Source organism: Euprymna scolopes, chromosome 6 (assembly GCF_053919585.1).
Source record: "Euprymna scolopes isolate OS-2025 chromosome 6, ASM5391958v1, whole genome shotgun sequence".
Lineage (NCBI taxonomy): Eukaryota > Metazoa > Mollusca > Cephalopoda > Sepiida > Sepiolidae > Euprymna > Euprymna scolopes.
The window spans coordinates 69,299,333-69,317,538 of record NC_136487.1 but is presented as its reverse complement, the minus strand read 5'-3'; the positions used below and the strand labels follow the sequence as shown (position 1 = coordinate 69,317,538).

The 18,206-nt window shown below is 30.0% G+C and overlaps 1 protein-coding gene across 1 annotated transcript in view; it reads right to left on the bottom strand.

Annotated features, from left to right (window-relative positions):
* Positions 1-220: 220 nt before the first annotated feature.
* Positions 221-18,206, bottom strand: part of LOC145278316 (uncharacterized) — a 29,024-nt gene continuing 11,038 nt past the window's right edge. Inside the window, exon 2 of the mRNA XM_080130608.1 lies at positions 221-1,506. Within this exon, the coding sequence (XP_079986734.1) occupies positions 1,137-1,506 (370 nt within the window). The 3' untranslated portion in view covers positions 221-1,136. The remainder of the gene's footprint in view (positions 1,507-18,206) is intronic.

Genomic DNA, 18,206 nt, shown 5'->3' with positions numbered 1-18,206 from the left:
ATAGAATATAAATATCTTACACTTTGCCTTTTTCCATTTTCGCGACAAATATTAATGAACAAAAAATAAAGTATTTATTTAAAAAATGAATAAAAATATAGCACAGCTGATTTTCTTTTTTTATTTTTTTTCTGTCAAATATTAATTAATAGAACAAATACTAGAATAAAATTAATTATTAATTAATATGGAATAAATATATTACACTTTCCTCTCATTCTTTGGCAAATATTAATGAACAAATGATAATATTAAACAGTATTCTTTAAAATTAGATAACAAGTATATTACAACTATTTTTCCATTTTCTTATGTTTAGTTTATATTTATTAATGAATAAATAATAAACTCAAACAGCATTTATATAAAAAAAAAAACTAATAGAAATATATTAAATTTTTTCTTCTTCATTTTGTTAGTTAAGTATTATTTGGTTGTTAAATATTAAATCAAAAAGGTATTTATTAAAAATGAAATGATAAATATATTATACTTTCTTTTCATTTTGTTGGCAAATAAATAAACAAATAATAAAATGAAACAACATCTTTCAAAAATTGAAATATATTACACATACTCTTTTATCGAAGGTGTGTACCAGAGTAATTTAATTGACTAGCTATTTCGCAAAGAAGAACAGCATATTAATATTTGCAAAATAACACAGAAGAAAACAATTCGTAATATTTGCAAAATAAAGAGAAAAATAAAATCCCGCAAAAAGCAAGCAAGGCAAAATATTACGGCGTAAGATTTTTTGCCCGTACACAGGTCGCAATGTTAAACGAAACTAATCGTAACAATTCCGCAGTCTGCTCTCCATACTAACATGCAAAAATTAAATGTAATGTAAACAAACATCTCGCTGCACAACTCTTTACTTAGAACACTCCTGTATATATTGTATCTAATGCGCAGTAACTCCTTACGTCACGGTGGTAATGAAAGTAAGCAACAAATAAAGATTTGACAGCTATTACAAAGCTAAGAAGTTCAGTATAGATTAGAGATGGTTCATAAAGTATCCCTTCCTGGTAATGAAATATGGAATCATCCCAGTGTTGTGCATTGTTGTGTTTTAATGAATTTTCATATCAACAAAATTGCAATATTAAACTGTGATTTCAATGAAATGCCTAGTGTGTTTTGTCAGATACTTTACGGAGATTTATCTGTCCCTTTCCTTTCAAGCGGGTCTCGATACTTCCGTTGGACATGATGAGCTGCTGATTCGAACAGATCAAAGATATAGAGTTTTTCATGTGGCAAGTCACGCCCCATTCTGAAGAGACGTCTATTTTCGTCGAACCTGCGTAAATCTCAACTGACTGAGTGCGCGGCCGCATTTTCAACAGCTTCGATCCCGACATTACGATGACATCACCGTGGGATCTCTGGATGATCTTGACGTCGTTCACATGGACGGTGACACTTCCAATGTTGGTAGATTCAAATTTAGCCGACGATACTAATTTCTTGCAGATGGGAACGTACATGGGACCGTATCTAAAACATAAGAATAAATACAACTAATAAAATAAATGTTCAATGCATGCTCAATGATTATATATATAAGGAACTTATGAATCCTATAGGAAAGAGAACAGTAACCCTTTATATGTCCACCCCCTCTCTAACCATCCTAAATATATAATTAAACATATCCCCAGATCTATTAGTAGAAGAATTAGCTCAAACTCCTCATCCAAAGAAATCTTCAATAAACACAAAGATTTTTACAGCAAAGCCCGAGTTAACAGTGAATATAAGGAAACCAAATTAGAATATATAGAATGCTCAAGTAATACACCCACATCTAGAAAAAACATGTAAAAGGAAAATCATTTGGTTCACCCCTCCGTTCAACCAAATGATCAAAACCAACTTGGGGAGAAAATGTATTAATCTCATTAAACTACACCCTCCCCTCCCAGCAACATTATCCACAAAATATTCAAGAAAACACCATCAAACTGAGCTACAGTTGCGGCAATAACTTAGAAAAATAATAAAAAACCATAATAATCAAATTTTAAGCAAGGACAAAGAACACAATTTAGTGAACAGAATAACAAAGTGATGCAACTGTATAAATAAGTCCAAATGCCCCCTTAAAGAAAAATGTCCAATTTATTAAGCTAATATTAGGACCAAGGAAGGCCCCACCACTTGCAAATTATACATCAGTCAAACTGGCAATACCTTTAAACAGAGATACACAGGCCACAAAAGCTCTGTCCTAAACCTAAATTACAGAGATAACACATCATTGGTTACATACTACAATGCTCTAACGAGTAAAAATTTGACACCTATTGTTGACTGCTACATCCTAAAAAAAGCAAAAACTTGTCAGTCACTAAATTCACCTTGCCTTCTTTGCTTAAATGAAAAACGATTTATCACAAAATTTAAGGATAGGGATAAACTCTTATATAAGAAACCGGAAACCTCCATAAATTACAGACTTTAAAAATCGCATCTGATCTCTCACTTGCAAATGACTCCCGAATAAATTCAACTCCAACACGACTCACATACAATATCCGATGGTTGAACACCTACACATCCTAACCTCCTCAAGTCCAACATTCACTAAATCCCAAACCACACTTTTCCTGAGAATAACCATGCATCAAAAACACACATCCAACACTTGCAAACAAATTCTCTTCGATACTATAAATACCTAATAATCCCAACCAATCTACCCCATCCATCAACCACAGCATTTATATTTGGCATATGCATGTCTAACCCCGGATAATCGTTCTCACCTCAAACCTCGCTTAAAATATTCACCCGTAGCATAAATATTAAACTAATATTCAGCTCAATGGTATACATGCTGCTCTGCTCGCTACCTATCCGTTAACTTGATACTAACAAGAATAGAAAAAACATCTTGTACGGCCTGAACATATCAAATAAATAAACAAACAAAACAAATTAAAATAAAATTTAATAAATTAATAAAAAAAATTAAATAAATTAATAAATAAAATAAATTAATTAATTGATAAATAAAATAAAAAATATAAGAAATAAAGGACGCAATTATCCAGTAACTAAAAACATTAACCCTTTGTCTTCCTGAAACAAATTGTTATATTTCCACTAAAATGAAACACTCTAATAAAACTTTTAAAAATTATTAACCTCAATATCGACACATCCTTTATATAACACATTCACTTAGTGTTACCGAAATCTAAACGATAAATGATGCACAACACCATATGATATAGACGTTGAAAATAACTCCAGGTAACACTTATATACATCTACCCCGGGTGGTTATATAACATATCAATATATTACTATGTGTGTATACATAGTCGTCTACGTACACAAGATCCGTGGGTACTACTATTTACAAATAATTAATATAACCCCCAGTACAGTTATATCAGTGCTAATTAGTAGCAATTAACTGGGAGGAATTCCTTATCACTAGGTATATCAGAAATGTAGCCGACCCGCCATAACAAACGACTGTTCAAATAGACCCCCAATGTATACAAACTTATAACAAAATGAAAATATAATTTCAAACCTTAATTTTTATTTCAATAAAATGAGCAAGGACCCAATTTTAATATCATAAAACGTTTAATCGAGAAATATACAATTTTTTTCCTCGATTTTGTTTGAGATAGTTTTCACGGAAAGCCAAAAACAAACGCTAGTCGAATTCTTATATAAATATATAACTGCCAAAAAATCACTTACCGGTTCCATTTTTACTAAGATTGGCTTTCTCCTATTCTTTCTGTATGAGAATTTATCAATAATTATATATTATAATCCATGTATTTTTTAAATGAAAGGATTTTTCAACTAAGATTAACAGCTTGTTGCGTCTCCGATAATACTCTTTTGTCCATTAAAGAACCCGAATGTTAAAGGAATTCTCACTTTGTTAATTATGGAAGCATGTAAGTGGAAAAAATAACTATTTCCCAAACGTTACTTAATTAACTGTGCATTTCTTCATGGAAGCTACTTGTTCTCTGGAATATTAATCATTAAAATTATTTTCCGTTAAATTGTGTTCATTCTCATATATATATATATATATATATATATATATATATATATATATATATATATATATATATATATATATATATAAATATAAAATAAAAAAAATAGGATTTATATTTTACATTTTTCAATGTAAATAAGATTTTACTCAAATAATTTTGAAAATGTCTTTAAAACAAGAAAATAAATAAAAATTTCCAGCGTACATTTTGAATTCAGAATAAAGGTATAAATGTTTTTATTTAAACAAGAAAATATAAATTTTCTTGGACAGATTTAAATTCCAGAATAAAAAAGTTTTCAATTTTTTTTTAACAAGAAAATAAATAAATTTTTCCAGCAGATGTTTGAAATTTGGATTAAAAGGTTCGCATTAAATTTTTATTAATCAAGAAAATAAGAAAATATAAATTTTCTTGGACAGATTTAAATTAAAAATTAAAAGTTTACAATTTTTTTTTAACAAGAAAATAAATAAATTTTTCCATCAGACATATTGAATTAACAATAAATGGGTTTTAATAATTTTTGTGAAATGATACATTAAGAGAATCTTATTTTTCTTGAACAGATTTAAAATGTTTACAGAATATTTTTTAACAAAAATTTAATTTAAAATTTTTTGTACTAATTTTAAATTCTGGATGGAAGTATAATAATTTTAAAACAAGAAAATAAGTACAATTAACATTAACAGTTATATATGTGAATTAAACAATGGAAAAAGCAATTACTTTAAATTTTACTAAGACTAAGATTTTTTACAACTAAGACTATAACTAAATTTCTTTTGTAAATATCGTTTTTTTAAAAAAAGGCAAGGATGTAAAAAAAATTTTAGATAAAAATTAATTCGTTATTTTTATAGTCTGCTGCTAATTCATATTTAGTTGATACAACCTTTTCAATTACTTCATCTTCCTTATCATATTCTAGAGTATACTTGTTATTTTCAAAACTAATTACTAGACTGTTGAATGCTTGATATACATTATTATCCTCCTAGATATGTAAAATACCCCTACCTACGATACTGCCTAACAAAATATCCCTAATTTCTACATGATCTGTGAACTTCTCTATCAATAGGTTATTTGGAAGAGATGGATGATTTCTTTCTAGATGTTTAAATTCTTATTCTAATTGTTTTCTATGTTTATCTGAAATTCTTTTCCTAACAGTTTTATTTATTGTTTTCTTATATTGCGTATTTATTTTACGGTCTTCTGTGCTCTGTTTAATTGCTAAACTTATTAACTTATCTCGAAATTCTACATCTACTTTTTTACGATGAAGAACATCTAAAACCTTATTTCTATTTGCTTTGATGAGATTGCTTATTGTAAACGTATCTAAAGTAGATGAGGACTGTTTCCTACCACTATACTCACCAAAGACACTTTCTGCTTCCATAGTGTGTAACCTAGCTGAGGTCAGAGCATCCGTTCTTAATTTATCTACCCTAGCAAAACTAACTGTATACTGCCTTTGGATGACACCGATGATAGCTTCTAAAGACTTTTTCATAATCGACGTAAACAAGTCACAATATTGGGAAGGAGGACGCCTCATCAATTTACCTAAGTCCTCATCTAAGTCTATTGGATTCCCAAAAAAATCAAAAGTGCTTTCCACCACTTTTGTGGGATCTTCAACTAAAATCTTTAATTTATCAACTACACCTTCCACTGTCTGGATCCCATCTGTGACTGTATACTGATCTTTCAGGGATGTGTAAAAAGTTTTCATCCAAGAACCTGAAAGAAGCTTACCTAAAACACCTAAAACCTGTAATGCTACTTCATTCCCAGAGGCAGCTTCTAAATCTTTGCACAAAGATTTAGTATTCCTAAAAGTCCTTAAAAATGATAAAAAGTCTATGTGTAAAGTAAACCAAAGCTAAATGAAAAATTATATTAATTCTATTCCCTCTATATCTAGGAACTTCCTTAGGCGAAAATTTACTTCCTAAGAAATCCTTAAACTCTTTGATAAAACCTAAAATATTATTATATATAAGAGAAGATATTTTCATAATTATCTGATGCCCTATACAATCCTTGCCACTAAGGACTAGCTCACTAACATTAGCATCCTCTAAATGCTTCAATTGCAGACATACCTCCTTTGTAATTGCTTCCAAAAGATGTGTCTTGCAATTGAGCTCTATTAATTGCTTTTCACATTGCAATTCCAATATCTCGACACTACGGTGATTGACAGCAGCTCTGTCTGTCAAACACGAGCCAAGTTTTTCAATTATTTTTTTAATGATAATTGCAGGTTCACCAAAAACTTTAGAGTGTACCTGAGCCAATTTACTAATGCAGTCATTGATGTGATTTGCATAGTCCTTTGCATAACCACCAGGTACACTCTGGACAGCTATGACATGGGTTGACTCAGGCGTTGTAATCATAACATTATTAATATGTTCGCCATCCTAGGTGGTGGCGTCAAAAATCAAAGTACACGCAGCAGAGTTAAGGATTTTATCCACAGTCATATAGTCTGCAATAAAACCTAACTCTGCTGGCATCTTAAATACTGTAGATGCTGAATAAATTTTACATTTTTCATTTAAAAATTAACAAATTGAATTTACCAAATGTGGAAAATTCTTTGTTGCCACATTATGCAGCTTGCATATGTAGAAAATAAATCTCGAAAGATATGTAGAATTTTTTTTAATTTGTCTGCGTTGATGCATTGCATGTGGTTTTTGTGGTGCTGGTGTTTAGGTTACTCATAATAGTGGTGCTGGTGGTGGTGCTGGAGGAATAGGACGTGTGGTGAAACAGTTTATGCACAGGTCTCTTGCAAAGTAATAAACTCTGCAGACTTTGAATAGAAGAAGCATTTCCTGTAGTTCTTCAATCTTTTGGCAACATTGGCGACATTAGAAAATGTAACTACAGGAAAACCATTTGCTACATTTTTTCCAGTTGCCCACTCTGATATCTTCCAAAATGACTTATGTTGAACTAACATATAAAATATGTAGCCAGTCAAAACTGGATCATTGCCTTCAACTTTTTCAAAATTCTTTATAATGGAGTCCAAAAGTGTAGTTTTTTTTAGACTGAAAATAATAGAAAAAGAATTCTTTTCAAACTTGGAACCTAATTTCTCAGATTGGATAACATTTTTGAAAATCGAAACGATTTCAATAATCCCCAAAAGCAAATGCTACAAACAAATTATAGTTATTAAAATTATTACATTTTAGGATTTGTATTACTGTACACACAGTTTCGAAGTAGTTGTCAAAAAACAAATATATAACAAATAAATGTTATTAAAGGAAAGATAAGTTACTATTCTACCTAACTAGGTAGATCATTTTCTATTGTTAATTAATGTAATAATTAACATATTCATTCAGAACGATGTATTGGAAAATTAAAAATGGCGCCCAGAAACTTTGTGAAAATTATTGAATAATTCGACCCCCTGCTTTTCCAAGCTTATAACTACACGAAAAATGTAATTCAAACCCTAATTTTTTTTCAATTAAAGGAGCAAGGACCAATTTTTCATTAAAAAAAACAAAAAAAACATAACATGATTTAAAAAAAAAAGGTTTTAAACGTTGTTCTATACAGGTAAATTTCTAAAAACACTAATTTTTTGTTTTAAATTTGAATATATTATTTATTGATCTTTTATCTTCAATTTGTGATATATAAAACTTTGGTGAATACATTAATTATTTACTTTTTAATAGATATTCCAAAATGGGGTGGGGGTGAATTAAAAAAATGACGTTATATATAATATTATATTCGGTCTATTGTAAAGAGCATAAAATTTCACATTGACCCTGAAAATATCGTAAAAATAGAATTAATAGAAACATTTTGGTAGATTTAAGTTTAAAAATTGAAAAATACTGAACTCGTAAAATTCCATTAATTCCATTACTGTTTTTTTTTTTTAATAAAACATAATATTTCTATTACTTTTTATATCAATTTAATAGTTTATTTTGGAAGTATAATCCACAAAGAAAATAAACAACCCACTTTTAAAAGAGAAATATATATATATATATATATATATATATATATATATATATATATATATATATATATATATATATATAAAGCAAATGATCTTATTCCAACGACAGAGGTTTGTTTGCGCGTACGTAAACTTGCAACAGTGGTTAAAAGCTTCGGTTCTCTCCCTTTGATGATATATTGCTAAACATTAATTTTCTTTAGCTATTTTTTTTTCAATATTTGATTTCCACTCTGAGTAGAATGTGTTTGCTGCTGTTACCAGGCTGCCGTACATACGAAATACAAAATTTCATTCATGGATTTTGACCACTCATAGCTCCATGGATCAACAACTTTTCTATTTTTTTAAAATCTCCTAAAGAAATACATGAATTCTTGATTAAATATATTGAACCTCTTATTTAGCGACTGGAATTTTTTTTTAATATCGAAAAAAAAAGAACCACATTGGATAAAATAGGAAAAAAATGTTGTCATCGGCCAATATTAAGTGAATTATGTAAACCTAAAATAAGCTTCCATACACAAAAAAATACGAGAAAATCAACATGATTTTTTAAAAAACAAAGTTTTAAAAGTTGAACTTTACAGGTAACTTTCTAAAAAACACTTCTTTTTTTTTGCTTTAAATTTGAATATTTTATTTATTGATCTTTTATCTTTATTTTGTGATACATACAACTTTAGTAAGTCAATAAATTTTAATAAACATTTCAAATTGGGAGGTGCATTTCACAATAAAACGTTTGTCTAAAATATTAAATTTGTTTTATTGGAAAGAACATAATATTTTACATTGATCCTGAAAATATCGTAAAAATTGAACCATTAGAAAACTTTTGATAGATTTTTAAAGTTTAAAAATTGAGAAATATTTAATTTGTAAATTTCAATTGATTTCATTACGTAAAAAATGGCGTCATTGAAGGCCCTGCGTGGCCGCGCCTGTACTTTGTAAACACTGTTTTATAAATAATAAAAATAATATTTCTATTATTTTTAAACAACTTTATTAGTTTATTTTGGAAGTATATTCGATAAAGAAAATAAACAACCCACTTTAAACAGAGAAATTACGAGTTTTTTATATTTTATTCGCAGTTCGTGTTAGGGGTGTCAAAAAATTCCCCCCAAATTCTGATACACTTACCCTATCACTCTCCTAGCTGAATAACTATTATCGCTGCCGCAAAAAAAAAAAACAAAAAAAAAACAAAACAAAACAAAACAAAACAAAATTTAACCATCATAAGTTTAATAATGACATATATTCTAAGTTTTGCAATTACTATCATTATGAAAAATTTTAATAAATTTACAAATGCAGGAATTAACAAATCAACATTAAATGAACAAATGAAATAGTAATTAATATTGGGGTGTTCAAATAAAAACCTATTTTGTGTAAGTAAGATAAAACAAAGCCACCACTATTTAAATGATGTTACCTTCTCTTTCCCTTTCCTTCTTCTCTCTTCCTTTGTCTTCCCTTTTTTCCTTTTTCCCCATTCCATCTCCCTTTCCCCTTTTCTTTCTTTCTTCTTACGCCTCTAACCCCCTTCCCTCCCTTCAACTGTTTACTGGAAACCCAAGCAACGGTCAATAGAACCGAATAAATTCCTAACCTCTTCGCAGATATAAGTATAAGTATATTAAATTAAAATAAACATAAAAAGGGTAATTTTAAGACATACTGCCCCTTGAAAGTCTCAGACAGACGGTAGACAACAGACAAACGAGTCTCATCTTTATTGAAGATAACATCTGCATAGCTCTAGCTTTTAGAACCCAATCCCCTCAACGCACTAACCCTACAAACTCTATTCCCTAGCACCAACAGAAAAATGAATGAATAAAGACACCGATAAATAAGTTAATAAACAAATACGAAAACAAATAAACTAACAAATCCGCACCAAATTCAACCCTGTTCTCCGTGTAGCTTTATCTTCACCCTCATGCCCCGTTTGCAAAAAGAAAAAAAATGAAAAAAAAAGCCTTCATTTAGAATTCCGCTTTCAAAAATAAGGGTTGTTGCCTGAAAAAGTCTCTAGTTAATAAATACTAGTAGACCGAAACATACTCATGACTGTGTAGCAAAAAACCACTGCTTATGTAAAGGCAAATTTTAATATATATATATATATATATATATATATATATATATATATATATATATATATGTAAAGCAAAACACCGAACAAATAAAAGTAAATTATATTCAATTAATCGTATGTTTTGCTGGATGGCATGTGTTGGACCGCTTTAAAATGACTTCCAAACTTATTTATCTTTCACGTTTTTTCCTCAAATTCGTTCTTATCAAATCTCTCATATTTCGTTTTTTTTTTCCTGCCAACTGACCGTGCTTCTTCAACTGTTTCACACTTTCTAACTCTAGAACACTTTTGCATGTTTTCTTTTACAAATAATCACCACTTATCAAGACCCGGAGGCCACTCGAGGATAAAGGGTTAATGAGTGTACAGTGGTCAAGAGGAACATGCTGTACTCATCGTTACTAGCGGAAATTTGATGAATCGAATAACTTAAGGGGATGACTCATCAAGAATTTGTTCACGTTGGATTTGGAGACGACTATATTGTAGTCAGTTGGAAAGCAGGAAAACAGAACGGAGTTCCACAGTCGTACAAATCTAAGAAATAAACTCTGTTCATGGAATTTAATTATAAGTTTAGGCACAGATAAAGAGTAGGGGAAATTATTGATAGTGTTTTCAGCTAGACGAGTGTTTTTCGTGAAAGTCAGGCCAGGGGTACCATAGATAGGGGCTCAGACGAACATGTATCACCAAAATAACGATAAAACAGACAGGCTCGCAAGTCTCTTCTGTGGGAAAGAGGTTCCAGTGAAGAAAAAAGGGCATCCTCGACGAGACGACGAAGTCTGTTTGAACTCTGTCAAGGCAGGATAAGCTGCTTCTAGTAGCTACTGTCTAGATGTGCTAACAGTATTCCATGCTTGGACGCACTTGACTCTTATACATGCAGAGAACTGCATCAGCAATGAGATATCAACTCAGCGGTAGAACGACCTCACCATTTTCCCAGCAGCCATGGCAACGGATTTGATATACGTGTTCCACCTCAAAGCATCTTTCAATGTAACTAAAATAACGAAATCTCCTGTTCGGCACATCTTTCATTATGTTGTTCAGAGTTAATTTTCATGTGTGGACATCAGATATAATCCTTTCTTTAAGACTCGCACTACTCATCGTATCATTCTCGTATCATCTCTCTCCATGCAACGGATGTCCTCAATCCTAACTGGGCAGGATCACTTTCATACATTATCACATATCTGTTTATGATTATTTCCTTAAATAAATATAACTACATCTTTTAAATTAATTTCCTTTTTTCTGTATGATTTTATATAATAGCCATTTTGTGTACCTTTTAAAAATTGGAAATATGACAAATGTCATCGTATATTTATAAGATATTACTGGGACCTGTGGTAATTCCACAGTGGCATCTGTCTATATGTTTTTCTATATATATTGCTGTTAGGCATTCTGTGGACGTTCAGCATGAGTGGAGATGATGCAATATTATTGGAACCTTTTGTTAAAACTGTACAAATATTTATGGTCGGTTGTTTTTGTTTTACGGCATATCAACCCTTTTCAGGTTATTTGATGCCGAATCCAGTGATTTTGAAGAACAATTTTTTAATAGAATATATTTGAGTTTTGTTGTTTTTTTCAAGTCGGTTTCTATTTAACCCATAGTTGGGACCCTAACAAGTACTACCACTCCGGGTCAGAGTGGACCTGAGAGCAATAGCAATTAAAAGGTTGGCTCCACATTCCCTAAAGCCCGCAAGCTGTGGCCTTACCATCGGATATAGTTTAAGGTCATATCCACGACCACACATAATTATCTTGGTAATCTGGTTAACGTAGTGTCAGAATATATCTGGTTTATTACGGTTTATCTCCAATATCCTTACAGGAGTCTGTGACACATTTCCATTATATGGACGCCCGGCACACACAGAAACCCCACGATATCATGATGCAATCATTAAATAAAACAGGTACTACTCTTAGATCCTGGCCAGAAGATCTAGAAGATATATTTTAGTTTCACGTACGGTCCAAATGCGCCATCATTTTTGTTTTCATTTTAATTTTTTTTTTGTGTGTGCGTCTTCCGTGATCGGGAGATCCTATTTATTAAAAATGGAGGATAGAATGTGATAACATACTAAAAACATTACATTAGCGTATCTATATAATAATTTAATGTTATTATTAGAGTTGTGACAACAGCATATTCTTTTCATTCTTTTGACTCTCAAGTATATATCCGACACAGTAAGACACAGTCAATCAATCGAGAACCACATCAGTCTATATAAAACATATAAAATATTAACGGATATGCAATCAAGGGTCAAAACAATGAAAAGAATATGCTGTTGTCACAACCTTAGTTATTACCTTCCATCCTTGTTTTTAATAAATAAGATATCCCGATCGAATAATTTATAATCTGGAAACCGTAACACACGTACATACCTACGTACGTTAAAGGTATTACGATATTAATATATAGATTATGATAACGACTATGCAATTAGAAAAATAAGTATTGCCGCATAAAGCTATTATACCAAAGAGACGTTTAAGTGAACAAATCTCACAACGTTGTATATTCAGATTATAAGAATAATCTATTTTTGGATTAATGCTAAATATTAAAGACAAATTTTTGAAAATCTTTATTTTAATTAGCCACCTTTAATTCTTTTTTGTTTTATTAACAATAGTTTTATTGATATAGAAATTGATATTAGTTTTATCTATATAAATAAACACATTGGATGTATGTGTATCTATCTACCTATGTTTATGTAAATATTTAACCAATAAAATCTCAAACTAATGGACACAAGACACCGAATTGGACCAGAAATAGTAATCATGATCCAAGGACGGTTTGTAACGAATAAAATCTTTGTTTGGCTGGATGAATAACGCTTAACAACATATATCGGAAAATTGAAAAACAAATTGTTAATTTCAACTTAGCATCATATTTTTACGCATGCCTAAATTCAATTAATTTCTTCAAATCGTTTACTATTAAACCCTTCTTACCTTTATCCGATTGCTACATCGGTAGGTGATGCGATTGGTGCTTTATATGTTAGGTTTTAATTCTAGCTGATGGTACCCAAGTCCTTAAAAAATCTTTTGAAATCAGTACTATATGTTAGGTACAATATAATATTCAATAGAGAATTAACTCTGTATTAAATAAAACGAAATCCGCATGGATTAAGATATATTTAATCGTATTTTACGATAGTAGTTAATAAAAATGCTCTTATTACAAAATCAGTATGCAAGTATCGAGTAGTTTCATTGGATGTCTTGCCAGCTTGGCAAGCTGAGAGCAGGCTCAATACATTTTCACAAATGGTGGCAATGGAGAGGTACTCGTACAGACACGCCTCAAATGTTCCACTTCATTAACAGACCAAGGCTGTTCACGGGAATCAGTTGAAACACAAATCTCTCGAGAAGATCGTCATGTTTTAATTGCGTTTCTCTGATGACGCTGCTGCACGTCGAGACTATCATGCCTGCTATTTTTCTGGCGAGAGCATGAAGGTTTTGGCAAATGTCGCATCCTTTATAAGCAATAATTGTCTAATTTGTAGTAATTCTTTGACAAACGATTACGTTTAAGATTTGTAAAATAAAACCTGCCAGCTATACAAAATTTGATGCAAAAAACAAACGAGCAATTATGCATTTAGTTAACAAATAAAAAAAGGATAATAAAAATTCAAGAAATGACTTTTACAAAAGGTAATAAAAAGTTTATTTTCTATCTACTGCATTTTTTGTGCGTTTTGAACTGTTTTAAAGCATTTTTATTTTAATTTAAAGATTTGTTCAACTCGAAAACCGTTATAGTCTAAATTCAAAATGGCTGTGTCGACTTTACGGGAAATCACTAAAGTTTTAGTATTTTTTATTCGTTATTTTATCCTTTCATTTTGTGCAGAAAAGTCAATTTTATTGCGTCTGAAACAATTATTTGTTTTATATCTGTTTGCTCATTTTCCTAAAGCAGACAGAACACTCTTTAATCTGACTTCAGTGATTTCCGGTAAGTTGTTCGTCCGACATTGTAAGATGTAACTCTAATTTAAACGAGATCTTAAATTGAAATAAAACAATGCCTAAAAATTCAAACAAGTAAATAGGTGGAAATGTAACTTTTATTGCCTTTGGTAAAAGTTATTTGTTGAATATTTGTTTTTCTTTTCACCTCTTCTTTTTCTTGTTAATTATAATGCACCACTGCCAGAATGTTTTGTACTATTTAATGAGATTTATGTAATGACTAGCAGGGAGACCCGACGTTGATCAACGAATGCTTCACAGTTCCATATTTTTATTATCATCGAAATCAATAGAATATCCTATTTTTCAATCAAATCAATTGATTGTTTACTCAAATAGGGGACCCATCACGATGCACCTGGAGGAAACCTCTCGCATGACTGTTCACAATATATTATAGTCTACATTGTGTTGTAGAGAATCTGCTGTTGATTTTATATTATATTTATATATAATGGTTTGCATTAAAGTTTAAAATGCAAAAGTCAAGTATCAGGCTTTAATTATGCTCTAAACAGAAACGTTTATTTCGAACGCGTCCTTTTCATATCAAAGAACCTACTGTTGGTTTTATATGCCTGACATTACTGCTTGTGTAGTGATAATCACTTAGATTTATGTTAAAAACAAAAAAGTCAAGTATCCTTATGAAAGTATGCTTTCAACAGAAACATTCATTTCGTACGCGCCCCTGTCATATCATAGAACCTATCGTTGATTTTATGTTTGGCCTTTTTGGCTCAAGTAGTAATAAAACATCTCAAATACACTTGCGATGTTGGGCGGTGTAAGATGTTAACTTTGGTCAAAATCGCCTGTTCCTTTTTTTCTTGGGATAATTTTGATTATCGTTTATCGACACTTATCGGAGACATTCCGATGCAAGAGTTATCTAAGATCATTGCCAGGTACATAAATTACCTTCCTGTGAAATTTTATAAAAATTGACCCAGCCGTTTTGGAATCAATAGGGAACGAAATCACAGGCACACAGACAAAGTTTCTTTTATACAATATTAAAGTATTAGTAGATAATAAGCGTATTTTGCGGAAGTGATCGTCACTAATGAAAAAAGTTTTAAAAGAAAGAAAAATCCCAGCAGTTATTCGCATTGATTAAAATATTCTTTGGTAATCATTACTAATACCGACACAACTTATTTGAAATGAAATACAAAAAAATAAAAAATAAAAATAAATAAAAACATAAATAAAATAAATAAATAAATAAAATAATCAATAGAAATAAATTAACATAAAAAATAAATAAAAAACAATTACAACGATAACTTGCTCTAACTATTTGTTTGTGGCTTATTTACCTTAAAATATATATTTAATGTTTCCTCTGCAAAACATTAAAAGACAACCAATGAAAACAATTTCCCCTACTCTCTCTCTCTGTCCTTAAACGCAAATTCTTGTTGAGCTGTCGGCGTAAATAATCAAATTCTACCCAATTTTCAATAATACCGATCATTACGGTATTGTTTCACCGCCTTGCCCCCGATACTCATTAACACTTTTCCTCAGTGGCTCCTCTACAAAAAAGATATTTAGCATAATTCCGATTGCGAGCAAAATAGCCGTTGTATTAAGGTTAAAAAAGATGGCTTACTTTAAGGGCTAAGAGTTTCTATTAAATATTTATGCTTTTAACGGGAATAAATCAAGAAAAAATAAGTAAAGCAAATATTTTGATTAACAATCAAAATATGTTTTCTTCAAAAATAATTCATGTCATTAAAAGTAATATTTTATTCTTACTAGAAGTTGTATCTTATCTAATACTAGAAGTCAAATTTTCTGCTTTGTTTTACTAGAAACCGCATCGTGTTTGTTTTTTATTTTTATTTTTTTTACTAGAAACCGCACTATGTATGATTTTTTTTTACTAGAAACCGCACTATGTATGATTTTTTTTTACTAGAAACCGCACTATGTATGATTTTTTTTTTACTAGAAACCGCAACATGTGTGTTTTTCTTCGCTATGAGTCGCATTTTGTCTTTCTTTTTTACTAGAAGCTACCTTATTTTTTTTACCAGAAACAGCACCATGTATTTTTTTTTATATAGGAGCAGCACCATGTCTGTTTTTTGTTGTTGTTAATAGAAACCACATCAGGTCCTTTCTTAACAGAAAACGCACCAGATTTTTTAATAGAAACCACATCAGATCTTTTTTTTTTTTTTTAAATAAAAACCGCATCACATCTTTTTTCTTTTTTTTTTTTTTAATAGAAACCGCATAATGTCTACTTTTTTATGTAGTAACCGCATCATGTCTGGTTTCTTTTTTTTACTAGAAACTGCACTTTGTCTGCTTTGTTTTTCACAAGGAACTGCATTTTGTCTGCTTTTTTCTTTCACTAGGATCCGCATCTTGGCTGTTTTTTGTAAAGTAAAAGTCGCATTTTGTTTGATTGTTTTTCACTAGAAACCGCATTTATTGTCTATTTTTAGAAACCAATTTTTCTAAAAGAAATAAAATAAATATTTATCAATAAAACTTATCGTAGATTTATTTAAAAATCTTTATTTATTGCATTTCTATGTTTCTACATTGAGAAAACTATACGATAAATGCTTTATCGCACGATGTTTTTTTTTCTAGAGTTTTAAAATCTGATCAGTGCTCCGCATAATCCCGTGGTGTACGCAAGCTACGGGAATATGTCGGCGCAACTTCACGGAAAAACAGGTCGTACACTGCAATTTAGCAGTGTCAGAAATTTCGTGAAAATAGTGAATAATTCTACCCCATCTTTCCAAGCTTATAACTCCTCGAAAAATGTAATTCAAGCCCTAATTTTTTTTCAATTAAAGGAGCAAGGACGAAGGTTTTATTAAAAAAAACAAAAAAAAAAAAAACAATGTGTTTTTTTTTTTTTTAAAAAGGTTTTAAACTTCGGACTTTACAGGTAAATTTCTAAAAAACGGATTTTTTTTGTTTTAAATTTGCATATATTATTTATTGACCTTTTCTCTTCAATTTGTGATATATAAAACTATTCAACATAAATTAATTATTTACTTTTTAATAGACATTTCAAAATGAGAGGCGTGAATTATTCGACCCCCTGTCTTTCCAAGCTTATAACTCCTCGAAAAATGTAATTCAAGCCCTAATTATTTTTTCAATTAAAGGAGCAATAACCAAGGTTTCATTAAAAAAAAAAAAACAGTGTGTTTTTTTTTTAAAAAGGTTTTAAACTTCGGACTTTACAGGTAAATTTCTAAAAAACGGATTTTTCTTTGTTTTAAATTTGAATATATTATTTATTGACCTTTTCTCTTCAATTTGTGATATATAAAACTATTCAACATAAATTAATTATTTACTTTTTAAGAGAAACTTGAAAATGTGTAACACTTACACAAATGGGGGTGTGTGAATTAAAAAAAACGTTTGTCTAAAATATTATATTCGGTTTATTGGAAAGAGCATAAAATTTCACATTGACCCTGAAAATATCGTAAAAATAGAATCAATAGAAAAATTTTGATAGATTTTTAAAGTTTAAAAATTGAAAAATATTGAGTTCGGAAAATTCATTACTGTTTTAAAAAATATATATATTTCTATTACTTTTAAAACAACTGTAATAGTTTATTTTGGAAGTATAATCCATAAAGAAAATAAATAACCGACTTTTAACAGAGAAATTACGAGATTTTTATATTTTATTCGCAGTTTCGTGTTAGGGGTGTCAAAAATTCTTACAAAAATTCTGATACACCTAACACTGCATAAGTACAAAAACTAATCATGACCCTAACCCTAATATCGGCCCTTTTCTTAGTAAGAATATTATGTAGTAGGTTGAATACAAGAAAGTTTTTGTAAGTTATTTATCTGTGTGTCGATATATATATATATATATATCAATAATATATATATATATATATATATTATTGATATATCTCTCGATCTAGATATCCATCTATTTCTGTATCTATCC